This window comes from Mastigoproctus giganteus, chromosome 9, assembly GCF_048544385.1.
Source record: "Mastigoproctus giganteus isolate SK-2022 chromosome 9, ASM4854438v1, whole genome shotgun sequence".
Lineage (NCBI taxonomy): Eukaryota > Metazoa > Arthropoda > Arachnida > Uropygi > Thelyphonidae > Mastigoproctus > Mastigoproctus giganteus.
This window is the reverse complement of record NC_143583.1, coordinates 177,208,184-177,235,239: the sequence shown is the minus strand read 5'-3', so window position 1 is coordinate 177,235,239 and position 27,056 is coordinate 177,208,184. Positions and strand designations below refer to the sequence as shown.

General features: G+C 40.2%; 1 protein-coding gene across 1 annotated transcript in view; it reads right to left on the bottom strand.

The window, feature by feature from the left end:
• LOC150080904 (uncharacterized) overlaps positions 1–27,056 on the bottom strand; it is a 256,611-nt gene that overhangs the window by 162,285 nt on the left and 67,270 nt on the right. The window contains exons 5-9 of the mRNA XM_090380849.1: positions 19,543–19,721; positions 11,930–11,983; positions 11,307–11,471; positions 10,115–10,264; positions 1,321–1,425 (exon numbers count right to left, since the gene is read on the bottom strand). Of these exons, the coding sequence (XP_090236975.1) occupies positions 1,321–1,425; positions 10,115–10,264; positions 11,307–11,471; positions 11,930–11,983; positions 19,543–19,721 (653 nt within the window). The remainder of the gene's footprint in view (positions 1–1,320; positions 1,426–10,114; positions 10,265–11,306; positions 11,472–11,929; positions 11,984–19,542; positions 19,722–27,056) is intronic.

The window sequence follows — 27,056 nt, the reverse complement described above, 5'->3', positions numbered from 1 at the left end:
TCGAATAGCAATGAAATAACTTTTCACTTCATTGAACTCTATAAAATCTTCAGGGACACTATATTCTGACCACGACTCAGGAACAACTGATCGATCACAAGTCCTCACATCATTCCTTTGGATGCTCTCAGTGTTGATATGCTTCAGTCCTGAAGTTCGCTATGTAACGTTAGAAAAGCACAGTTCACTTTCACGCTCAATGTCTATGCAACTTAGGATGACAAGTGTTCGGAACAGAAGAATTCTGCAAAAACATCCGTCCTCAACGCTGACATATCTAAATTACAATCTAAAATCTAAATTTTCAGGCTATTTATGATTTCAAAATGGCGTATGCGTTAACAGGTACACACTGTTCTTTGCAGACCACACACTGCCACGAAAGTTTCACTGCCCATTAAATGAATGCCATTATGCGGCTACAGCAGAAACAAAGAATATTGAACATCTCTTATAACTGTCTGGCTCTCCAGAAGCACGAGAAAAAAAAGAACTTCTTCGTTAAGACTTCGGCTTCGATTGTGATTCTCCTCAGTTTCATATTCGCTTAGCACAGGTCAACGAGACAGCCTTTATTCAGGGAATTGTCTGCTACCGATATGGTCATCAAACCTTTTAAGGAAATTTCTCAGCAATAAGTGCATTATTACTGAGCAGATCGCTCTCGGCAGCATCTCTTCAAGACAATTTTAACTTTCCCCTTTTTATATCTAGTCAGCAACGAATGATCGTTGATGAATATAACCAATTCCAAATCCAGCAACGAATGATCAAAATTCTCCACCAATGTCATTACATACTCCAGTACCAGCAATGCCCAAAACATTATCAGCTTCATAACTTGCTTTACGCCATCGCACAAACTAAAATTTGATACTCCAAGTCGATCAATGCGGTGTCTTTCATCTTGGGGAGAAAAAGAAAAATTCCTTTTGTTGTTGCAGGAGGACTTCCCTCGCTTATAATACTGTTAATGCACGGCATCCCTTTGTCGATATGGAAGTACCACTCAAAATGGGTTTCATATTTGTAAACAACGTTTAATAACATGCACGCACTAATTATTTTTATAGGCTTATATTTCGTGTTCATTAGGATTAACAGTGCCACGTTTCCTCATTATTTTCCACCAGTATTAACAACAACGCAATACAACATTTGAGTTCAGTTGTCTCCTAGCAACAGTGATCAATAAGTTTCCTTCTAGAATCGTGAACTGGTGTTGAAAAATGTGGCTGTCTCTTAGCAACACGAAAAAAAACGAAAAGAAAAATAAAAGCTACCAAAGTACGCACAATAGAGAAGCCATAATTCTCGTACCTTTACAAATCCCTTAGACTTCAGTTCGGCAACTTCCAACGTAAAGTTAGATCTCCTTCCATCCGAATCCAACTGTACAATTCCTGTCAGACCCTGGAATTTCATCTGTAAAGATACCAATGTTAGAATGTCATTAAATTTCATTATTACTGATGTTTTGATTGAAGTACTGCCGTGTACATAAAAAGATCTCTTTTATGAACTTCAAATGTTCTGTTCCCCGTTATGATGACACAGTGACAAAGACAGTTTCTTACTAACATGTACTGTTCTCGTGAGGGATCCTTTTCAACACGCATTACTCCCTCGTGTGCCAGCGAAATGTGACGGCTAATAAAATTGCTATTAACCGCGAGAGCAAAAGTAATTAACTCTTTTTCTTCTCTCTCTCTCTCTTTCTCTGTTCGATGGTACCTTTTGGTGAAAGAAAAAAATAAATGAAATTTTCTATGAACTGACGCTTCTTAAAATGTTGGCTTAAGGTACACGGTGTTTATTGTTTGATTATGTCCTCAAAGCGCTGACTTTTCTCATACTTCAATGTGTAAGAACTGACGAAAGAAAGAATAAACGAAAAAAACCACGAAAGATGTTCCACAACACAAAAAAATGTTCCAGTTTTTGTGTTGCTCGATTCAACTTAGCTTGTTTGCATTCTGTCAACGTACCAACCTAAAAGAATTAAGTAGTAATCATACCTATCACGTATTACTAACTCAATGAACTAGAATATGGAAGCGCACAAACCATCATGGTGACTCCTACTTTTGTGTGTTGAATATATCAAAGTTTAAATATAGCGCGGATAGAAAAGTTGTGCTCTACCTCAACATAATATTCTATTTATTGTTCTGGTGCCACACAGCAAAGACCTGCTAATTCCAAATCCACCATCCAGAGAATATTCCAATTCTAAATCCGCCATCCAGGGAAGATTCAAATTCTAACTCCACCATCCAGAGTCTAGTCTTCAGGAATGGTGATGAACCTGGCTAAAAGGATAATTGGGATTACACATTAGAAACTAATCAGCAACAATTGTATGATCTTGTGAGAGACGAATCAGACCACATCTAGGGCAAAGCATCTGACATCTTATTTAAAAGAAATGAATCTGCTGGATTACGATTACAAGATTTCCACATTCAGAAAACTACATCAGTTAAGCAGGTTTTTACACTGCCGCAAAAAACCTATGCATTTATTTTGATTTTATTGGTCTTTATGAAGAGATGGGCATTACTCACAATCCAGAAGGGTGTGTTTTCATAGACAATTCAAGTAAAAGTTTAAAAGCTATTGGTTCACAATGGGAATATGCAACCATTGATTCCCGTTGTTTTGTATTAATAAAATTCCTTATTCACAAAACAAAAACAAAAAAAAAATTGTAGACACCACGATTCTCATTACAGACAACCGGAGGAATCAACAATCTAACTTTTCATATTAAAGGAGACTACGGGAATGCGAAGCATGTATAGTATAGTATAGTATAAGAATTTTACATATAGTGCAAAAAAGCCACAAGTTTTAGTTTTGCTTCCCAGCAGAAAAAAACAGAGTAGATAAGAAAATACAAATTATGATATTCTGTCCTCACGTAGGTTACTATCCATTGACCTTTGAATTTCTTCAGATTGTCAGGTTCAACTACCTGTGAAGGCAACTTTTTGCAGTAATCAACGACTTCCTGGCTAAAAGAAAAGAAACCACAGCTACCACTTTTCTGACCATTCTTGAAACCTGTTCAAATCATTCTGAAGAAGTGTTTGTTACTGATACTGAACAAACACTTCTTGATGTCAACGATCTCTAACCCTTCTTCATATTGTTCACGAAAATCGGAAACAATGGTGGTCCAAGAGCCAATCCTTGGAGGACCCCACTTCTAATGTTACACCAATTTGAAGAATATCCATTAATCACAACTTCTACCATGCAGCTACTCTGCGGTCTATATTATAATCTTTCCAGCAATTCCAGCATGTTCCAGCTTATACAGTAACCTCTCACGAAGAACTGAGTCAAAGTCCATGTAAACTATATCAAAATTGTTCCTTACATCTAGTTTATGAGTAACTGTGTCAAATTAACTCACCAGATTACTTAAACATTATTTTTATTTCTATATAAATATCCCTGGATTGCACCCTTGATCATTGCCTCCACTAAGATTTTCCTTACCATTAAAGTTAAACTAATCGGTCGGTAGTTACTGAATTCTCTCTCAGAACTGCTTTTATGTATTGGCGATACGTTGCCAGTTCTTAGATCCAAAGGAATCTCTCCCAAGTGCAATGGTGTCCTCACAATTAACCTCAATGTTTCAATACACTCCCTGGCCACCTCCCTCAAAACTACAGGGTATATGTCATCAATTCCAGGAACCTTAGTTTCTTTTAGGCTCGAAAGTCTTTCTAATAAACAGTCATCTGTAATTTCGAAATCACTAATTTCATATGTGTCAGCCTTACTCGCACAGTCTTTCCTCGGTATAAAAGTTCTTTCATCAGTAAAGACCAACTGGAAGTGCCTATTCAATTTATCAGCACCATCAGCTGGGTTATCTAAGACCTTTCCACACCCAGTACACAAAAAATGCGTTTTTCTTTTTCTTTGTATTCACATACACGAAAACCTCCTTGTCCCCATTCTTTGCTCTCTTAACCAGCACTTTCTCATACACCACCTTGGCCTCCCTAACCTTATCTATGGTACTATTACAGATCAACTTATAGCTGTTGTAGGCTGCAATACTTTTCATCGCTCTGTAACTTTCCCAACTGCTATATTTTCTTAATGCATAGGCTTAAAGTATTCTATGATTCTAATGTATCCCCCCTCTGTAATTAGTCGAATTAGCAGATGCTATGAAGCGCCTTAAACTGTCATGTTATATGTACCATGTCTTTAACTACCGTAATATTCTTCATCTTCAAACTGACGACTGCGGGATCACTACCTGCCAATGGTTCCTGTCCGGTAAGCCCTATCTGAGTCGTGAGTAATAATGAAGTCTAGAATACCTTACCTAGTATTTTCTCCAATATGCTGGTACAAATAATAATCGTCTAAGATATTTAAAATTTTGTAACCCATGGTGAGTTTCCTTCTCATTTGTACCAATTATTTAGGGGGAAGATTGAAGTTGCCCATAATAAGACATTCACACTTACTTGTCCATTCCATTTCATCTACATGTAGAGGCTGTGTCGTTATGCTCTTCACAATCGTCTGGTCCGTAGATTACTTCAATCTCATTAGACCTTTGCTTCAAAGGTCTAATGAGATTGGGAAGTCTAACTCACACCGCATAGATTCTATGCTGGAAGGGGTGCATTCTGACTCAAAAAAACAACAACTCTTTTGTCGCTCAGGCTGTTCATAAGAAGCATGAACCCCCACCATCCTTCTATCTTTCCTAAATATATTATATCGTTATCCCCACTTGTCGGGTGGTACCACATTTCTGTTAGCCCTATTATGTCAGCATCAGTTGTCCTAAAGAGGAGTTTGTATTCATCCATTTTATTGACAACACTCGTGAGATTACTGCAGTCAGAATTAAAGACTAAGTATTCGTCTACAGTTTAGTACTCTGACACACACACCCCTTGAAGTTATGTGGGCTCGTTTCCCTGGCTTTATCTTACTGCTCATTTGAAACATTGCTGTCCTTAGAAAATCTTTGCGACAACAGACAAGAATTCTTGCAAACATTTCTTTGACCCATATCACCAGATAAATGTGTGGCTATATTACCTATCTCCACCCTAACTAGCAGTTCCCTGAACACTTAAGGTGTCCTCAACGATACGGAAAAAAATATTTGTACCATCTTTGTTCAAATGAATACCGTCTCTCCAAAATAGATGCCTCCTATCTATAAGTAGAGACTACGCTAATAAAAAAAATTTCCCCCACCCCTAGAGTTTTACCCAGTCTCTCAAGTCTTGAGTTAATCCAGAGACTTTCAGCATATAATCCCTCCGGTGTTAGAGAACATCAAATATGACCGGTTCAAAATACTTAGGGTCCCATTTAAGTCTTCAAGGAAATTTCATAAGTTTCATAATTTTGCCAAGGGTGAAAATATTTCGTAGTAAGCAACTCCCACCTTGTTCTACGAAACAGTCTTTCTCCCACCACTCCATATTAAATTGGACTGGTCAAACAACTTGTTAAGGCATTCGATCCTCAAGGTGACACCTCCAGGATTACACAATCTGCTTTCAAATTGTTAGTTGCAAAAGTGAAAGGCGACATATTCATTGGTCCACAAGTTAAGTCCACAAGAACTGGAAGACAAAATGACCGATTCTGAGTGAAATTAATAACTTTTTAATGAGATATTAAATATCAAGTAAGCATATCCTCGTAGTAGCCAGCTCTGATACCATGTACATGTATTACACGCACACGGGGTTATTAAATTGTAGCTTTAAAACTTCAAATATTTGCCATGAGTATTTTTGCACGAAAGGAAAACAAATGGTATGACAATGACGGAAAATTTATCAAGTTTACGGATGCTTTCTATGGAAACCGGAGGTAGTGGGGCAGACAGCCCCCAAAAATTCAATTTCCTCCCACATTTTATGAAGCATATCAAGGAAGATCCTGTCTTTCATCTACGAATTGTGGTAATGACGGGTGATAAACTACGTGTTTGATGAAACCCCACAGGAAGAAATCGAGTAAACGAGAAGGCTGCTGAAATGAGGTTCCACGACCGTGCCAGGGAATCGCTGATTTTGACACTCTCTCACCTGCATCAGGTAATGCACCATCTTGCTGAAAAATGATTCTTCCTTTTGGGAAGACCCAGAAGGAAGAATTATTTTTCAGCAAGGTAGCGCTCCTGATGATTTGTGGTAGGAAACTTCTCGAATATAACAAAAACACACGACAACGGGAATTGTCTTTCACTAAAAAAGAAAGGATATAGACTTTTCATGGATCAGCGCACTTAAAAAGATAACTTCAGGGTTGTCGCGGAAACGTGCGCACCTGTGTTCCCCGTATTCTGAAGTGGAGCCAATACGTCAGTGTGGATTGTCTTTCCTTGTAACATCTATGATTTTCAAGGTTTTTGTAGCAGAAGAGGGCGTAATCTTGATGGTACGTGGATTCCTTCAGACTTTGAAGATATTCCTGCTTCACTCGTTTTTCCACAGTACTCTAGATTTGTCGTTCTTTCCATGAATTAAATTATACAAGGGGTTCCCCCATGAATAGAGCTGATGATTTCATTTGGATTAAAGCAGGGCAAGAAATAAATATTCCACTTACTTTTAATAATTGAATTCTAATCTACATATCGAATAACGCAATGGTATAACCTTAAAAATTTATAAAAGGAAATCTATTCTTTGGAAATGAACAAAAAAAAAGTCAAATTTAGTACTTTAGGTAACAAATTTGATTTGATAATGTGCACGATCCTTCGTTGGTCATATTTTATTACTGACTTTATACAAAGTATGCAGCGTTCTTCTATACAAAACAACGCAATCTGATAGTTTAAAAATCTGTTCCATGTGCTTCAGTTGATATTATTTGGTCATCCAAATTTAATCATCCAATGGATAAAAAAAAATCAATCGTAGACTGCCCTGTTTATATTTCTAAGCAGCCGTTCTGTCTTCCCACGAGAATAACAGAAAAATGTGAAGACATTACTAGTTTGAAAGCAGAACTATTCAAAGGACAAAGTCAACGGATGTCAGAAACTACAGCGGTGGATAAACAGGATCAATTTTCTTTGAATCAGAAGGGACGAGTGCCGTATTTCTGAAAATAAACATGCATTTCTGTATGTATTGAACATCGTTTTAATAATAGCTGGTCTTTATATAAAAAAAAACACTTTTCGGATGGAATTTCTTCGTCAAATAACTGGCAGCAGAAAAAGTATGTGCAGCGCGTTGAATTCTTCAGCATTTTATGCGAAGCCTGGAATGGAAAAAAAATTTAAAAAAAGGCTGAAAATATTGGATCTGAAACTAAATCAAGAATGGAGAATAGACAGTGAGAAAGTGGAAGCACATGTAGAAAGATGGAAGTGCGTGGAAACAAGAGAAATAAAGGAATGGGAAGAAGAAGAAGAGGAAAAGAGGGGAACGAATGAAGAATTAAAAGGAGGGAAAATTAAAGAAATTTTCCGTCCATCTGAAGTTGCTGCAGACTTAGGGGGGTTGTACAGAACGAGCTGGAGGATGGTGCAGTTTGTGTCGTTTTGTAAGGAGCCTCCCAAACTGAATATTACTGACCGGGTAAGAAAGACGAGAAAGTAAGAAAGAAGAAGAAAATAGATTCCAGGCGCCTGCTCACATTTCGCGAATCGCAACCGACGAGAAAGGGAAATCGTCAGCATATTGAAACCGAACGATCTCCACGAAGCAGCGTGTTTGCTGCCAAATCGACGTCTCGGTCGTTGGTGCCGATGCATTTTACGAATGACAAAGTGATCCCCGTATCTTCTTGAAGTCGGCGTTTGCCAGTCCAGACACGTCAGCCAATACGTGTAAAACTCCGGGAAAGTGAAACGCTGCACGCAGTTCTAAACAGTACCGGGGTGTTCGCAACACAACTGTACCGCGTGGTGTACACTAGGGAGGGTGTTTCGATCGGGGAGAGCTTGTCGCTCCCTCGCGTACTTGCTGATTCCTGTCCACACAACGTTCGGTATCCATCAAGTGGCAAAATGCCATCGGTGGCAGGTCTGGGTGGATTCATAAAACATCCCTCCGATCATCGCGGGGTTACACGGAGGTATTGGGAGGCCACCTCGCTCACTTCGATTTCAATTCCTTTGTGAGATTGTGCAATTACTTTCGTTAAGTACAGGAGTGCATTTTTGACCTCTCTGCGACCCCTTTTCGCGGCTAGAAATGTTTCGCTTCTCATTCACCCCGCACTATTCAGAATCAAGATAACTGTCGCTTAATAAATTGTTGCTCCGTTACTCGGGTTCAAGTTTATTCAGAGCGTAATTCGAAGCGTACTGATTTAGCATTCAGAATTGTCCTTATAGTACTACAGTAACCCATTGGAGAGGGAGAATGCTGGCTTCGCTAGGAAACCCCCCTTTTCATCCATCGATAAATTTATGGAAAAAGTAAAATCAGTCTAACTAACTGAAACCCATGAAATCTTCAAAGAGAAGTTGTTCGTATCCAATTATAATCTTTATATTCGAAAGTATTTCTCTAAACTTCTGTTATATTTTTAAAGAGGAGAAGAAAGGAAAATATCAACACGAATAGTTCAGACATCCCACCCCACTGTGTTACCATGTCCTAGGCTTTATTATCTAATGAAAACCCTTATTTATTCTTCGTACCTTGGAAATTTCTTTCTTTTTACTACACCTTCCATCTTATTAAAAACTGCAATATATTTTTTCCACCGAGTAAATGATCAAAAACCCCTCATATTATAATTTTTAAAAAAATGTCATTATCTAATATTGCATTGCAGATGGTTGGAAACAGCTTCTAATTTTTATCAGACGAATCCCGATTTACTGTATGCTCTTTTATGGAAACGATGCTGCCAAGATATGGGGGCAACTGCGTGAGGCGATGGTGAGGCTAGCAAGAAAGCCCAGGATAACAATGATACCCACTAGTGCAATATATTTCCCCATCATTTAAGCATGCTGTATAGAAATGAAGTCGTAAGAGTTCGATAGTGATGGAATCTGTGAAATTCCATATTTCTGTTTCCATCAGATGAATGTACGTCTAGAAATCACTCTGAAAATCAAATCTGGACTCATTATTCTTATTAATCTGTTATCTTTGGAATCTTCTCCAAGGTCTTCGGACAACCACATGTTTAGTAGCATTGAGACATTTGTCAAACCAACTTTCCTCATCCTTCCAAAGGCTCTCTCCAATTCAGCAAAGTGGTTTCTAAAACAGTGGCAGCCATCAGGTGATTAGAGGTACTTCGCCACGATTTGCCTTGGTATTGCACACTCCAAATAAAAAAGCTCTTCTTCAATGCAGAAGGACACCGCTGTTTATGTACAGTGTAGTTTTTTAAAATAGCAATATAATTCTTCATCGAAGTAGTGCCTTTTATTTAAAGTAATGCAATACCAAACAACTCGTAGTTTCGATACGCTTAAGTAGCAAATCCAGTTTGCTCACTGCTATATACACAAATAGGCTGTCCCCAACTGTACATTTGCTAATTAATAATAATCTCTTCTTTAAAAATTCCCTTTTACTTTGTAACAGCCAGATCTATCTTATTTCTGTATCTACTGTATACAGAACGCCAACAATCATCTTTGTGAGTTGCAAGTTCCAAAGCTAATATGCAATCCTAAAGACAGATGGTCATCGCGCGATATTTGGCTATTCCTAGGTACGCGACCGCACGCATGCATATATGCGAAGGGGATTGCAGAAGGGGAGGGGAAGAGAGAGAGAGAATTATGTCTCAAATCCAGTTGGAATAATTTTATACTGGCAGTTAGCATGCGAGGGCAAATACCCACAGCTAACATCGGAACTCCTGAAATTGGAATCACAATCAACGGTTTAGCTACATGTATGGAATGGCAAAGTGACGCGTGCTATGTAACCATAGTCCGACAGTGTACACATTATATGTGTACTGCTATTCATTATGCTGAGCACCAGTAATTATAACTCGGACTAGAGCAATCAGGCGAATATTTAAGTTCTGGAGAGAGAGAGAGAGAGAGAGAGAGACATGCCAAACATACTGTAGAGAAAGGCATTCTAAGTTTCCTTCGCACTCACAGAATACTTACTGATTTCATTTTCTTAAGGAGACCTTCTCCGTATGGCCACGCTACTTTACTGCTGCAACTCATCTTCCGCACGTTGGAGCGGGTTTCTTTAAACTCGTGAAGGGCTTTAGCCAGCAAGAGGACAGCGTCGATGGTCAGGGCGGTTTCTGTCTGCAAAGAGAAAGTTTGGAAATGACTTTGAATGTTTTATCTAGTTGGAATTGGGAAGCTGCAGCGGCAATCAGTGGAGAGAGAGAGAAAGATGAAAGCGTGTTCCCCAGAAATTAAATGCAAGTAAATTTAGGAATTTAATTCATGGTAGTTATGTATGCGTCGTGTAGCTGTTTTTTGGCTATCCGGTACAATAATAAGAGCGAGACTTTGGGAGTACGCCTTAAGGTGGATGAAAAGAATAAACATATGCGCATAAATATTAAAATTTTAAACTTTTAATATCGTTCGCGTGCAAATCTTCTCATTACTTTGCATAACCTAGATTCCAGCTGCTGCTTTGAATGTTTTCTTCTTTACCTTGTCCTTCTTAGCAGCGAAATACGGGAGAAATTGATCGCTTCTCTTCTCCACAACATTCTAATAAGTAGCCACAGATCTCCATCGTAAGGAGGCTCTAAATTAGAGGCAAATCTAATTTGCCACTCTTCACTTCTTACGATGCTTTTAAAGTCTAAATCCAATGATTAGTCTGCGAGAATCTGAGTAAGGTGGAGAAAGTTAAGGAAAATTAAAAGTGCATCCCCTAACGATGAAAAAAATTTTAAAAATATATACGCATTTAATTTTAAAAAATACTTTTATTCCTTAAAATCTACTAGAAAATAAACCGGAAGCGGTATCAGGCGATTTATAAAAAGTTATCCAAATTGTACATTAAGAAATTAGAAATTTGAATTATGGAATTCCTCTTTTTTTTTTTCTTTCTTTCTTCAAACTATTCCTTCTGCTTCTACCCCCGGGCTAATGGCTGTAAGGAGTTTGTACAATAGTAGTGTTCAATTTTCTTGTTATACAATAAAGAGTATTCATAAAATTAATTTTGAAAAAGCAGACCACAAAAAGGATGACCAAATATTTATGTTCCAACACGACCAATTTAAAGATGAACTCAAATTTGTTATTGCCTACTTATATCATGATCACATTAGTCAGTAATAGAAACATGGCAGATAAGGAAGGCCAGGTGGCACTGACATACCTTGATTAGTTGATCCTTTTGCGGAAGACGTGCGTGGGGACTGTTTCCAAATATCCAGTTACGTCCAGCATCTTCTATAAAGTGCTGCGATAGATCCACCAACCGTAAACTTGATATGTTTGTTTTCGCACGAGTAAATTCTGTGAGATCGAGGGTATGTGCATCCTGAAAAATATTCGTCATTTGAATAACATTTATATCAGCCACTCTGCGAAAAATTAAGTTTAAAAAACACTTTAAAAATGCCCTATGAAAAAGAGTAGATTCAAAGTGTAAAAGAAAAAAATGGAAATCTTCAAAACATGATGCAGACTGTGATAATCACAGATTTCCTTTTAAGACAGAGCAAAAGAAAACGCGAAAAATAACCAGCTAATGAGCACACAGTCATTCCAACGAATATTTCTATAACTGTTGTTGGGTTTCAGGCGCATCAACGACTTATGCCATAATGCGCCATTGTGCATCTGTAGTCTCTGCACTTAGTGAATACTTTGTAAAGTAGGTAAGAAACATTGGCCGGAATTAAATTAAATCTCTTTATTTATTAAGTTTACGTAAGATCAAAGAGGAAATTTAAAAATTAATAGAAATAATAAAGAGCGAAAGAGAAATTTACCCACCAGATCGGTCAACAGGTATCTGTGGTACTCTGTCATCATCCCTATAGTTTGAGCCTGTAAAGAAGAAATGTAATTTCAGTAAAACTTTACCATAAAAACTTACTATTATAAGGTTTACTATATATTTTTAAAATCTTCTTTGCTCTTTGTTTGAATGTATGGTGTACTTGCGAATATTTAAGTGTTATGGATTCCTAGTGACCTAAAACGCATCGTGTTACAGTGTTTTAAGTTTTGTTTTAAGTTATTTCTGGTGCGTTATTTAATAAATAATAAATAAATAAATATTCATTTATTGAAAATACAGCAGCAAGCCCATCACAGCACATGGTTAGGGGCAGGTAAAAATACAAAGGGAATGACATAAAATAATCGAGTATATGTACAGAGCAGATTTCATATAGATATTAACAATGGCTAGGAATTTTAGTTATGAATTTAAAAAAATTGCAGAACAGGACATTTGGCTTTCAGTTGCAATTACTGGGTTGGATTATTTTTCTTCATTTTATCGGAGATCTGACTCCTGTAGGCTTCAGAGTTGATTAACCTGTTGCAATCAATGTTGTGATGATTTATGAGGTGAAGGGATGCATTGGGGAACATTCTGTCCATTTGTTTGAGCCTGGAGAGGTTGGATTTGAATCGCTGGTTTCTTTAATTTTCCCTGTTGGGGGCAGCTATTATATTGGCTAAGTTTGGTGAATCGCATGCAGAGGTGATTAACTTTGCAAGAAGCATGACTCCAGACTCGTTGATCATCTGTTGCAGAGACTTTGTTTTTAGGTTTTTATAAAGCTGTTGCCTGGATATTGTATGAGGAAAACGAAGCTTACTATTGAGCCATCTAAGAACCCAATATTTTAGGGCAAAGAATTTCTTGACGGTTACTTCAGGAGCACCAGACCAGATTTCGGAAGCATAGGACAGAATGGGAAAGATGTATCTTTGAACATGCTTAATGACTGTTTTTCTGTCTTGACTCGCTGCTGTTTCTTGTTTGATTAACCATTTTGCTTTTTGAATTTTTTGAACAACATATAAATCATCATCATCATCATCAGCCATTTTCAATTCACTTCAGGATGAAGGCCTCTCCAGTAACTTTCCAGTTCCTTCTGTTTTGAGCACTGGCCATCCATTTACTACCCACAAACTCATGAATTTCATCTATCCATCTAAGCCTTTGTTTTCCAGGTTTTCTTCTAGCTCCTCTTGGGTACCATTCTGTTATTTTCTTAGTCCATCTGTCATCATGTCTTCGAGCTATGTGTCCTGCCCAAGACTATTTTAGTTCTTTAGTTTTGATAAGAATGTCCTTTACTTGAGTGTGCTGCCTAATCCATGTGTTTCTCTTCTTATCTAACAGTCTGATTCCCAATATAATTCGTTCCATTCTTCGCTGTGTAGTTCTCAGCTTCTCTTCCATTCTTTTGGTGAGTGCCCAAGTTTCACTTCCATAAGTCATAAACTTTTAAATATTGCATAGTCTTGGCGCATTATGGCCACAGCTGCCAATGCGCCAATAAAAAACCAAAAACAAACAAACAAACAAACCATAAGTCATGGTGGGGAGTATACATTGGTTCATTATTTTACGTTTCAGACAAACTGGGATATTTCTCTTCAGTATGTGACTATATTTCCTGAATGCTATCCATCCAAAATTTATTCTTCTCTTGACTTCCAGCCATTTATCATTATTACAGCTAATAACTTGTCCCAGATAAGTACATGACTCCACCTTTTCAATTACTGCTCCTTCAATCATTATTTTCCTTTCTGTGGCATACTTGTTCATCATTACATTTGTTTTAGCCATATTCATCTTTAGTCCAAAATCCTTACTAATTGTGCATAACTGATTAAAATTTTCCTTTAATTCTTTGGGATCGTGGCTTATGACCACAATGTCATCTGCAAATCGTAAATGGTTTAGGTACTCTCCATTCACATTGACTCCTTTCTGCGACCAGTCCAATCTTCTGTAAGCTTCCTCAAGGGCAGCAGTAAACAGCTTCGGAGATATTGTGTGGCCTTGTCGAACTCCTTTCTCGATTTTAAATTTCCTACTGTCTTTGTCTAGTCTAATAAAGGAGGTAGCGTTCTCATATATTTTCTTCAAAATCATAATATATGGGGTATCCATGCCTTGTCTTTCCAGTGCCTGACACATTGCCTTATGCTGTATGGAGTCAAATGCTTTTTCATAATCCACAAATACCAGGCATAATGGTGTTTTTTATTCATTTGTTTTCTCCATTAACTGTGATATTACGTGAAGGTGATCCATAGTTGAGAATCCTGTCCTAAAGCCAGCTTGCTCTTTCGGTTGATTCTCATCAAGTATTCTTTCTAATCTGTTAGTAATGACCCTTGTGAACAACTTGTAGATGTGGGATAACAAGCTAATTGGTCTATAATTTCCGATTTCTGATTTATCTCCTTTCTTATGCAGCAAAATGATGACTGCATTATTTCACTGCTTAGGCGTCACACTTTTTCTAATGCACTTTGTGAAGAGCCTTGCCAGTTTTTGGGTTATGTCTCTTCCTCCCAATTTTAACAATATACAGTAACTTCATCTTCCCCCTGGGCTTTCTGATTCTTCATTTTCTTCAATGTATGTTCTACTTCATCAGGAAGAACATCGGGTATGTCGTATGTGTTGCTACTTTGCAATCCATCTTCCCCACTGCTGGCATCATTCCCTCGCTCCTTTTATAATTCTCTATAGTAGTCTTCTGCTATTTGAATTATGCCTTCTCTGCTGTTTATAAGTACACTATCGCTATTCTTCAGTTTCAGTATCATTTGTCTTTCTGTATTACTGCTGGTGGCTGCTGATTTAAATCCTTTGTTTTCCCTTAATGCTTGTTCTACTTTTCTTGTGTTAAATCTTCTTATGTCCTCTCTGAGTCTCTTTCTAATGGCTTTGCATAACTCAGTGTACTCAATTTTCTCCCTGTCAGTGTTTTTCTTGCTTTTCATTTGTCGTCTTCGGTTCATCACGACAAGTGTTTCTTGACTACTTTTTTCTTCTTTGGATTTATTTTTCCCTATAGGTTTCTTGGGCTTTATCACTTTCAGAAAGTTGTAATATTCCTCGTCGATATCTTGGTCCTGAGCAGTCTGCAGAAGCTCAAACTTGTTCTTAAGTTCCAGTACATACTGCTTTTTCTCCTCCTCTGTTATCTCAAAGACCTTTGTATTATTTACTCGAGTCAGTTTTTTCCTTTCCTTTCCTACATCTATATCAAGTGATCACAGAATGGTACATCTTACCATTCTGTGATCACTTCCAACATTTACCTTATTCAGGACAGTAACATCATTCACAATATATCTTCTGTTAGTAAGGATGAAGTCAATTTCATTAGTTGTTAATCCATTTGGACTCTTCCATGTCCACTTTCTGTTCACCCTTTTCTTGAAAAAAGTGTTCATTACTGACAGTCCTTGAGATTCTGCAAATTCCACAAGTCTTTCTTTTCTTATATTTCTTTCACCAATTCCAAAATTTCCTATAGTTCCTCTTTCTGCACTGTTTTGCCTTTTTCCAACCTTAGCATTGAAGTCCCCCATAATAATAGTGTATTAGCATTAGCATTAGTAGAGGCATATGATGCAAGAAAACAAGCTTATTCAGCATCAGCCAAAAAAAAAAAAAACACACCACTAGTCCCATTTCACCCCTCCGTTCGCTCGAAATACCTGTCCAGTTGAGCCTTAAATTTGTTTAGGCTATCAACTTCAACAACAAGTGATGGAAGTCGGTTCCACCAACCAACCACCCGCTGGCCAAAGGCAAATTTCCGCACATCTATCCGACATCCGTCTTTCCTCAATTTGAATTTATGCCCTCTGAGCTGATTATTCTGAGCAAGATGAAGAATCCCATTGGCATTGAGCATGTTCAAACCATTCAAAGCCTTATACACCTCTATCAGATCACCTCGCCGGTGCCTAGTCTCCAGACTCTGTAATTTGCAAAACTTAAGCCTTTCTTCGTAAGAGCAACCCTTTGTTCCATTCACTAATCTTGTTGCCCTTCTCTGTACCCGTTCCAGCAGCTCTACATCCTTCTTGAAATGAGGCCTCCAGACCTGTATACAGTACTCAAGATGTGGCCTAACCATTGCCTTATACAAGGGGATAATCACCTCCTTATCCCTGCTAGAAAAATTCCTGTATATCATTGACAAGACACCATGAGCTACTCTTGCAGCTCGTCTGCACTGCTCAGAGAACTTCATATCTGCCTGCACAATTACCCCCAGGTCCTTTTCATTCTCCACCACTGTCAGTGTAGTACCGCAGAGTTGATACGTTGCTCTGGGGTTACTGTTTCCCATATGTAGTACTTTACATTTGTCAATGTTAAACTTCATTTGCCACCTCTCAGCCCATCTGTTCAACCTTTCCAGATCCTGTTGCAGGAGCATAGCGTCAGTGGTGTCCTTAACAACCGAGCCAACCTTTGTATCATCTGCAAACTTGGACATTAAACTTGATATCCCATCATCAATATCATTCATAAACACCGAAAACAACAACGGACCCAACACTGAACCCTGAGGAACTCCACTAATAACATTAGTCCACGTTGAGCAGTGTCCATTGATTACCACTCTCTGCCTTCTGCCACTCAACCATCCCCTTATCCATAGCAGCAATTTGCCTCCAATGCAACACTGCTCCAATTTGTGCAGCAGTCTTCCATGTGCAACAGTATCAAAAGCCTTTCTAAGGTCCAAATATATAATATCAAAGTTATTCCCTGCATCTAGTTCTTTTGTGACTACATCATAGTATCCAATCAAATTGGTCAGGCAAGACCTGCCCTTAACAAAACCATGCTGCGTCTGAGCTATAACTGAATTCTTGTCTAGATGATCCTGCAGTGCTTCTTTAACCAGTGCCTCCATTAATTTACCTGGAACAGAAGTTAAACTAACAGGTCTATAATTACTTGTGTCAGCCTTTGATCCTCCTTTGTGAATTGGGGTTACATTTGCACATCTCCAGTCTATGGGTACCTCCCGTGAGTCCAAAGAAGCTCTCATAATTATGGCTAGGGGTTTGCTTACTTCCTCTGCTGCCTCCTTTAATATAACTGGATAGATCCCATCCACCCCAGGTGCCTTTTTTATGTTTATCCTCAACAATCTCTCCTCCACTTTCCTCTCAGTTATTACAAAATCATCCAGCTCACTGCCAATGTTTACTTTACCTACATCATTCTCCTTCCTGAATAACTCATCATGCGTGAATGTAGATGCAAAATACTCGTTTAGATTGTTAGCCACCTGAGCAGGATCCTCAACTGTTGAACCATCAATATCCAGCGGACCAATCTGATTCATCCCTTTCCTTCTTGAGTTTAAATATGTAAAGAACTCTTTTCTGTTTTTCTTTGCATCCTTTGCCAAGGATCTTTCGTTTAGATTGTTAGCCACCTGAGCAGGATCCTCAACTGTTGAACCATCAATATCCAGTGGACCAATCTGATTCATCCCTTTCTTTCTTGAGTTTAAATATGTAAAGAACTCTTTTTTGTTTTTCTTTGCATCCTTTGCCAAGGATCTTTCGTAGTCTGCCTTTGCCTGCCTAATCTCCTTTGTGACTTGGTTACAGACCAACTTATATCTATCATAGGTTTCCATGTCACCCATTAATTTGTATGTATCCCATGCATTTTTCTTCTCTGCCATATGCCTCATTAGTTCATCTGACATCCATTTTGGCCTAAACCTTGAACAATATTTCTTAGTTGGTATGTAAAGCCTGGTAGCCTCCAAGATTAGTTCCTTGAATGCTTCCCATTTTGAGTTTGCTGTTGGTAACATCATCAGTTGGTCCCACTGTATAGAATTTAAATACTGTCTCAGTCCATCGTAGTCGCCTTTACGAAAACAAAAACCCTTCCCTTTACCTCTGATGGTAGTTACCTCTTTGAGTAAATCCCACTTCAGCACACTGTGATCAATGCCACCTAGTGGTTCATTTATCTGCAGATTCTTTATGCATGAAGAATCACTACTGATAATCAGATCAAGAGTATTGCTCCCTCTTGTTGCCTCACGAACATGCTGATGTAGAAAACAATCATCCAGTAAATCCACAAAAGCCTTGCTAGTGTGTGAGTGACCAACCCACAAATTCCAGTTAATATCTAGGAAATTAAAATCCCCCATTATAAGATTCTCTGATGTACTGGCCCACTCTATTTCCCTGTACAGTTTCACATTATACTCATCAGAGTCATTAGGCCTATAGCACACTCCTACTCTCAATTTTGATTTCCCTATGCTTATGTCACACCAAACTGACTCGACACTGCCCTGTCCATCGATGTCGACTGGCTTCACTTCCTTGGACTTTATGTGTTTCTCAACTAATAGCATAACCCCTCCTCCCCTCCTGTCCTGTCTATCCTTTCTATACACATTGTATTCCCCAAATTCCAGTTCCGCATTCCTTATATTTGTGTGACACCACGTCTCTGATATTCCAACAAGATCTGCCTTTAATGTTTTGAGTAATACCTCAAATTCATCAAATTTATTTACCAAACTCCTAGCATTGGTGTACACGCAGGTATACATGCACCTGTTTCTATTCTTGGCTACCCTAACACAACCCATGTGTTTACTTGTACCGCAATGACTCCCAGCAGTCTCTAAAATATCCTGCATCTTGTTTTTCAGGTTTTTGCTCTTTTCAATAGAAGCAGTGCAGTGTAGTGGGTTTTCTGCTCATCTAGAACACTCTCAATTTCGGTGTACATTTCTTCAACCTCTTCAACATCATGGCTCGATGTTGGTGCATAAATCATTATAACCTTTAGCTTGTACCTCTTAGAAATCTTGAGTATTAGTCTTGACACCCTTGATGATGTACATCGAGGGTGTCACAACATATAAATAGTGGGCATTAAAGGATATAGTATAGGACTTGAGAATTATTCCTTATGAAGCACATCGTGCAGTTCAAAATCTCTTTCGGATATTTCGTCCAAGTCTCAGGAGTTCTACGCGCACTCTTGAATGGGGCAGGGAGTGGATTTCGATCTATCCGAACGAATTTCCAACAGGTGTTTCTGTCTTTCTAACACTATATTAGAATGTTCTATTATTTTTGTACCTCGTATAGACAAGCGAAATGAGATTTTGCTTACTGTCCAGTGAGAAGCTTCAACAGCAGTCAAACGATTGATATGGAGACCTCGTTATGACGAAATTCAATTCAATGTGAAGACCATAAAGAAATAATAACTTTGTGTTGCCATAGAAACTCTTTGAAAGGAGTAGAACAGTCCTTTCATGCCCGATAAAAGTGGCCTTTAAGGTTGTTATACGCGCAATAAGAGATACGACTCGTCTCGAGAACATAAGGAGGCTGGCTAGTTGTTGCGATAAAGATACCAGACCTAATAGATGGTCCAAACGTTGCATGGGGGATCGGGGGAAGATAAGTGGGCGGAAAATGAGCTATCTGAGCAACGCATTAAATCTGGAATTTACTCCGGTTGGAGATTCTATCATTTTATCTAATCTTCCCCGCTGCTGAGTGTCGCTATGACAGCGGGAATTCCACTTAAATAATCTTACCTCTTTTAGTACTGTGCGTATTTTGTCGACTGGGACTTCCAGAACGATGTTTGTGTGTCCTCCTTTATTGACGTCTTTCAGCAACTTCTTATAGGTCTGCCTCGAGGAAAGTTTGTACAGGGATATTCTACGCAGTCCTTTGTTTGGAAGCATCAGCAAGGCCTGCAGTTTAATGAGAGCTGCAAAAGAATAAGAGCTCATTATGTCATCATAACTGATGGTTCTGCGGATTCGAAGGTAGAATTATTGCTAAATAACAGTCGCAGAGAATGAGCTATTGAAGAGCGAGATAAATTTTAACAATATGATTATTAAATATAAATTACAGTCGAATTTGAGTTATACAAACTTACTTTGCGAATTACTCGTTAATACATATAAAGAAAATTTAAAGGAAAAGTAAACTATGACAGAACAAAAAACGAAATTAACGTGAACTCATCGAGGCAAGCAAATATGCATTACTGATCAAAAAACGTGTGAAATAAATTTTCTCGACCAAATTATCGTCAGTATTAAATGCGCGCACTCCCGTTGACTTCCCCATTTGGACATTGTCCAGTGCGTCCTTGCAATCCAATATTCAGAGTGTTTTCAGCACTCGTTACTTGTTTGGAGAGGTCTGATTTAAAATCCTATTGGTTACTATAGAAATAGGCCTCTTCTATCAGGGCTGCAGCTAGTAGGTCTCAGATGGATGAGTGGGGCTTTCCCCGCGAATCATTTCGGATTTTTCAGTCCGCTCCATGCTGATCATATCTAGACACATGCCTGTCAGACTGAGCGTGTCCCTTAGAGAGAACTTGATTATAAAATCGAATGCCGATTGTACGATAACAGTCTATAATATATTATACAGTGTACTCTCAAAAGTATTCTGGCTCTTCTGGGATTTTTGGCAAAATGAGGATGATTCGCTGTAGATCAACAAAATACAATAGATTGGTCGAAGCGTTGAGCTTAGCGATATCAATGTATTAGTGCCACTGCGCAAACTGAAACAACCTAGATCAACGGCGGCTGATGTAACCACCAAATGGAAAACGTTGTCGCACCTTTAACGGAGACTTGATCACCTGCAAAGTGATGGATGTCGCTAGTGTCGTTGTTAGTACGGTTGACGTTTTAGTATGCTGCATTTCATTTAATATCCTAATGTATTCATTGTGTTTTATTTAATTCAGTTGTTGTGCAGAAATTGTCAGTAAGTTTTTCCCTAATTGGATATAAATTTTAATAGATTTTGTAAACTGTTAATATTAGTTTATTACCTTTGTAATATTGTTAGGCCTAACTCAGGAATCGCTGACTGCCTCGTTTAACCCTAGTTAGTTGTTGGCGCATCGGCTTCTGTGGCTATAATACACCTCCCAAGGTTTTTGCAGTACTCTGATCCAAGCCCGAGGAGGGATTTGAGCCGCGACCTTTGGGTTGCCAGGCAGGCACTTTACTCACCTAGCCCAGTTGGCTATTTAAATTAGGGCGCTGATACTGGATGTGAACGGCTGATTTTGGCAATTTCGGCAGAAATTATAATTGTGCCACTTGATATAAATAATATTGCAAGCACTGGTGTAACTTAATACCATTATAATGACCATATGGATGTCATCCCAGGGCAAATAGCACGTGACTTAACAGCACGTAAATCCTATTGGTGGTAACTGTTCTTGTATAGCACTTCTTAAGTTGATTCACCTACTAACTTGCAGTGGGTATCATCTGCACTCATTTTCTGAGCTCCTTCTGTGAGACTGTCTCGCCACTCGCTCATCCGGAGTGAACTCGCCAATTCGTATCTGCTCAAAATGGAGGGTAAATCGAGGAAATCGGCTGTAAACACAACCCTGCCAGTGACCGACAACCCTAAAATAGCAGAGCAACACGAAGAACATGAGGGATCTCAAACTGAACCTCCCATTAAGAACAAAAAATCAATCTGTACCAAATTTGATCGAAAAACCAGGTCAAAATCTCAAAACAAAGGGACCATGGAACCCCCCCTCTCCCAAACCGAGTACACAGATATGAGACAACCTGACCTCCCCCTTGACCCCAGCATGCCTGAGGGGACAGTTATCCAACAATCGCTACAACTCAAAGTAGCACTGGAGAACGTGCTCAAAGAGCCAACTAACAGAATTACAACACTTCTTAGGGCAGAAATCGTCACCCTATGGAATAAGCTAGAATCGCTGCTTATCCAGACTCACCTGGAAAGCGAAAAGGCAACTGCAAAATTGGAAGCCTACACTGACTGTGGAGTAAAACAAATGCGACAGCGCGACTCCACATATGCCCAGACGCTGAGGAAGTCACCACCGGACTTTATTCCCGAATCTCAGGAACTGAGCTACGAGACAAACAATTCAGGTACCAACCTACGGACTACACTGAAGAAAACGCTATCACCCAGACCTAACTTTGTGGTACTTAAACCCCTTACCAATGAAGGTCGTATGTCCAGTGAGGAGGTCAAGAAGACCATCATGGATTCCTTGACAGATGACTTAAAGAACACTAAAATCAAGTCAATTCGCAAAACGCGAAATACAGGAGTAATTATAGAAACAGCCACAAAAGAGGATGCTGAACTGATTGTTAAGAATCCTAAATTACCATCTCTGGGACTCCTGGCCGAGCCCCCTAGACAAAAGGGCCCTTGCATACTGGTACTAGATGTGGACAAGGATCTCCTTCCAGAGGAATTGCAAAGCGAAATTTTCCACAGAAACTTGAAACAGGAACTCCCAGATGAAGAACCAACTTCTCACATAATCCCTAAATTCCAAACAAAACCCAAGCTGGGCACACCATTAACTGGGTCTTTGAGCTATCACCCAAGGCCTGGAAGATCCTCTCCCAACAAACAAGAATTTACATCAACTGGGGCAGCCACCGCTTTAGGGAGCATGTAGCCGTCCCCAAATGTTTCAGGTGCTGCCGTTTCGGCCACACCACGCACACGTGCAGGCAAAATCTTCCCACCTGTGGCCACTGTGCCGAAATGGGGCATGAATACGCTACATGTCCCAAAAAGTCTCAACCTCCCACATGTGCCAATTGCAAGGCCCTAAAAGTGCCAGCCAACCATTCGCTCCGTGACAGCAGTTGCCCAGTTTATCTCAAAGCCAGAAGTGCTCAACAATCAAGAATAGAATATGGGGAGTAACAGACCAAACCTAAATACCCACACTGTGAAAATAGCACAACATAACGCTCAGAGGGCCAAGGCTGTTGCTGCACAACTGGTCAAAAAGGCAGATGAAGAGAACTTAGATGTGCTGCTGCTTCAGGAGCCATACACTCATAACAAGGAGGTAAAAGGCTACCCCTTAAGATTTAAAGTGGTCCAGGTTGATGGTGACACACCCTGGGCCGTGATCGTCGTTCGCAATCCCGAACTGACTGTCACCAAAATCACTGATCTGTGTACTAGCTGGGCTGTGTGTGCCCATGTAATTTCACCACTGGGGCAATTCTACTTAGTTTCGATATACTGTCGACCGGGGGAAGATATTCTTCCTGCCACTCGATATCTACAGACCATCCAGCTACAAATGCCAAATGCTAAACTCATTATAGGGGCTGATGCTAACTGCAGGTCCCCAGCCTGGCACAGCCGAACTCAAAATCACAGAGGAAATAGAAATGGCCAACGTCTTGAGGACTACTTGTCTAACAGCAACCTGGTCATTCTAAACAAACCTAACTGCCTGCCAACTTTCTCCAGTACCCTGTGGGAAGCTACAATAGATATCACCTTAGCCTCAAGCTCCATTGCTCAGCACCTTGCTTCCTGGACAGTCCGTGAGGACTGGACCACCTCTGACCACAGGGTACTAACCTTCCAACTACACCGTTCACTAGTCACACAACCAACCAACCGAACTCAACAAAGAAGATATGCCCTGAATAAGGCTGACTGGAACCTTTTTAAGGAGGAATTGACCAGTGCAGCCAGCCGCTTCAATCCTAGCGGCCTCAGCCCAGACCAGCATCAATGTGCAATTACACAGCTCGTCAGTAATGCTGCAAACAAGGCTATCAAAAAGAAGAGATTCACACCTGGTGCTGTCCCCCTGGTGGTCACCTGAACTCCAGGCTCTTAGACGCGAAGTCATTTACCGACGAAAACGCTATCAACGTGCAAGAAGAACATGGCCTCCAGAAGAAACAGAGGCTTTACTGCAGCAATATCGAGTGACCAGGAACCAGTATACCACAACAATAAAACAGCGCAAAAGGCGCTCATGGGAAGCCCTGGTAAGCACTGAAGGGAACGCCGATCCCTGGGGGATTGTGTACAAAGTGACCACTAACAAGCTTCCCAGAGGCGAGGTCGTATCAACCACAAAATTACCGAACGGACTGTATACCAGATCGTGGCAAGATACTATCAATAATATTTTAGACGCTACATTTCAGCAGCCTGCTGACCCACACACACCGGAACAGCTACAGCTCTGCATGGAAAATGAAACATATCACACAACTGCAATTGAAGAACCCTTCACCACAACCGAGCTCAACTTAGCTGCATCTAGAATCAGAAACAAGAAGGCTCCGGGCAGAGACATGCTCGATCCAGAAATCGTCCAGAAGGCCATTGAACTTATTCCCACTACAATACTCAACCTGTTAAACCACTGTCTCCACCAAGGATTCTTCCCCACACAATGGAGGACTGCAATCCTTAGACTTATATTGAAGAATGCAACCAAACCACATGATCTGCCACAATCTTACCGGCCCATTGCACTGCTGCCAGTCTTCAGCAAACTTCTCGAAAGGATGATCTCCCATAGAATAGAAGCCCACTACAATGACGCTGGTCTCTCCTCACCTAAGCAGTACGGTTTCCGGAAAGGACGCTCCACGATTGATGCACTGGAAACAATCATTGAAGTTGCTACCAACTGCAACTCCAAATACTTTCTACTAATCTCCTTTGACTTTGCTGGTGCCTTCGATTCCCTCTGGTGGCCCAGCGTCCTGGGCAGACTCCGAAGAGCGCATGTCCCAGAAAACTTATATAGATGCATCAAGACCTATCTCCAGGACCGGCGAGTTGTCGTGTCTGCTCCCCACTGCAGTGTCTCCAGACCAGTCTTCAGGGGATGCCCTCAGGGATCTGTCCTGGGGCCTCTCCTCTGGAATCTGGTGCTGGATGATTTCCTGAACACCAAACTCAACAATGTACAAACCCAGGCCTATGCAGATGACCTGGTCATGCTCTTTTCTGCCAATAACAGAACCCAACTAGAAGCAACTGCCAATCAGGCCATCTCCACCCTTCAAGCTTGGGCAGAGCATAACAACCTAAAGATCTCCCCAGAGAAAACCAATTCGATCCTACTAAAAGGCACCCTTGATTTGAGAAGACCACCCCAAATCAAGGTCAATGGTGTTACAGTAAAACTAAAAACAGAGCTTAAATATCTAGGTTTGATCTTAGATAAAAACCTTTCCTTCACTCCTCATCTAGACCAACTCAGGATTAAGATCAGGAAGTATGCTGCCCAAGTCTCAAGAGTTGCCCGGAAGGACTGGGGCTTAAAGAAGAGAACGCTGTCACTCTTCTATAAGGCAGTTTTCATCCCGGTTATCACCTATGCTTCTGGAGTCTGGTACAAGAAGGCCAATACCGTAGTAAACAGATCGCGCCTAGGAACTATCCAGCGCTCTCTTCTCCTTCTGTCCTCGCGTGCTTGTCGCACTGTCAGCACCCATGCGCTACAGGTCCTCACTGGATCTCTTCCACTGGACCTGGAGATTGTTCGTCATGGGTTGCTCTACCAAATAGCCAAAGGAAGAGCAGTTACTTGTGCAGGTTTCACCACTGACCCAGCAAATAATAGAAACGCTGAAAAGATGAGACTTAATGAACATCTAACAGACACCTGGCAAGAAAGATGGCAGACATCAATTAAAGGCGCTGTCACCAAAAGATTCCTCCCTGATGTCAGGGCCTTCTACCCCCTCACACCTGTCTGGTTTTCACCAGGACTCTATGCTACCTACCTCCTCACTGGACATGGCTCCTTCCAGAAAAAACTACATGACTTCAGAATTTCAGACTCACCCCGCTGCCACTGTGGAGAGGATCAGACGTGGGAGCACCTTGCCCACAGCTGTGAAATCTACGAGGACTTCAGGAGGATCCTAATAACAAAACTACGCTTCAACTACCAAAATCAAGAACACCTCACCCTACAGAATGAAGAAACTTACCGAGCTCTGACTCAATTTGCAATGGACTTATTTACCAGGCAGAAAGCACTACCACCACCTTAGTATCCGAATCAATAGGTCATAACAACTATGACTGCCAATTGTTGCTATTCATCATTGAGCCATGAATGCTAATGCCTTGGACCAACTTGCACAAGACTTGACCAGCAGTGCAATCAAAGACAGGGTCCACACATACTTTGACAAATTCCTCATCATTGATTCCTGGACAAACTTTTCTCGACCAGACGTGACACATCTCATCAAGAAGAGGCCTAGCATCGATCCCTGGACTTGACCATTAATCTTGGACTCCCGGTTTTGACCACCCCCACTGTTCGTTCTGATGGACTACTGGACCAGCCTTCAGTCTGGATGCGACAAAGACTCACCAAATGGAGTCCCAATGACGGCACCTGAACTAGACCTTACTGAACATGACCGATCCACCATAGCAGCACTCACACTGCTGGATTTCCAGCAAGTTGTCGGCTCCAACTGACTGGCCGTGCTAGCTGTACCTACCCTGAACTTGCGGGGTATATCTCTCTCTCATTTTTTTTTTTTTTTTTTCTCCGGCTTTCTTCTGTTTCCTGCCATCCGTTCTTTACTCCCCCCCCCCCTATTTTTCTCTTACAGAATGATTTTTTTTTTTTTTTTTTTATTTATTATTATTATTTTTTATTTTTATTTATTTTTTTTTGTGGGGAGGTGGTTTTCGTCCACCCGCCACCCCACTCTTCTCTCTGGTGAGGCGTTGGGCATGCCACACTGTCATCAGGGGCCATCTTCCCTATTGGCCCCTTTCTTCTGTTTCCTACCCTCCAGTCTTTTTGCCTTCCTCCCTTACTTTTCTCTTGCACAACGTTTTTTTTTTTTTTTTTTTTTTTAGTTTATATATATATATATATATATATATTTGTGTGTGGGTGTGTGTGTATATATATTTTTATATACACACACACTCATGCCCCCACAGGTCTAAATCTAAAAACATCAAAATTACTGCCCGACCTATTTGGCCCTAGAACAAGTTATCAGCGAACAACCCTACGCTCTGTTAAAATTACAACCGTTGCTCAAGAAACAGCGATCATCTCATTCTTAAATCTGGTCCTAGCCACTGAAATCCCAGGAAAGTAGGTGGCAGGACCCGCCAGAGTACTCTAGCTACAGTGGTACACCCGGTCAGCCTCCCCGTGGCATGGTGTGGTAACGTCGGGTCCCACTAGGGGCTCGGCGGCTAATAGACCGGAGGAACAAAGGGCACAACACAATAT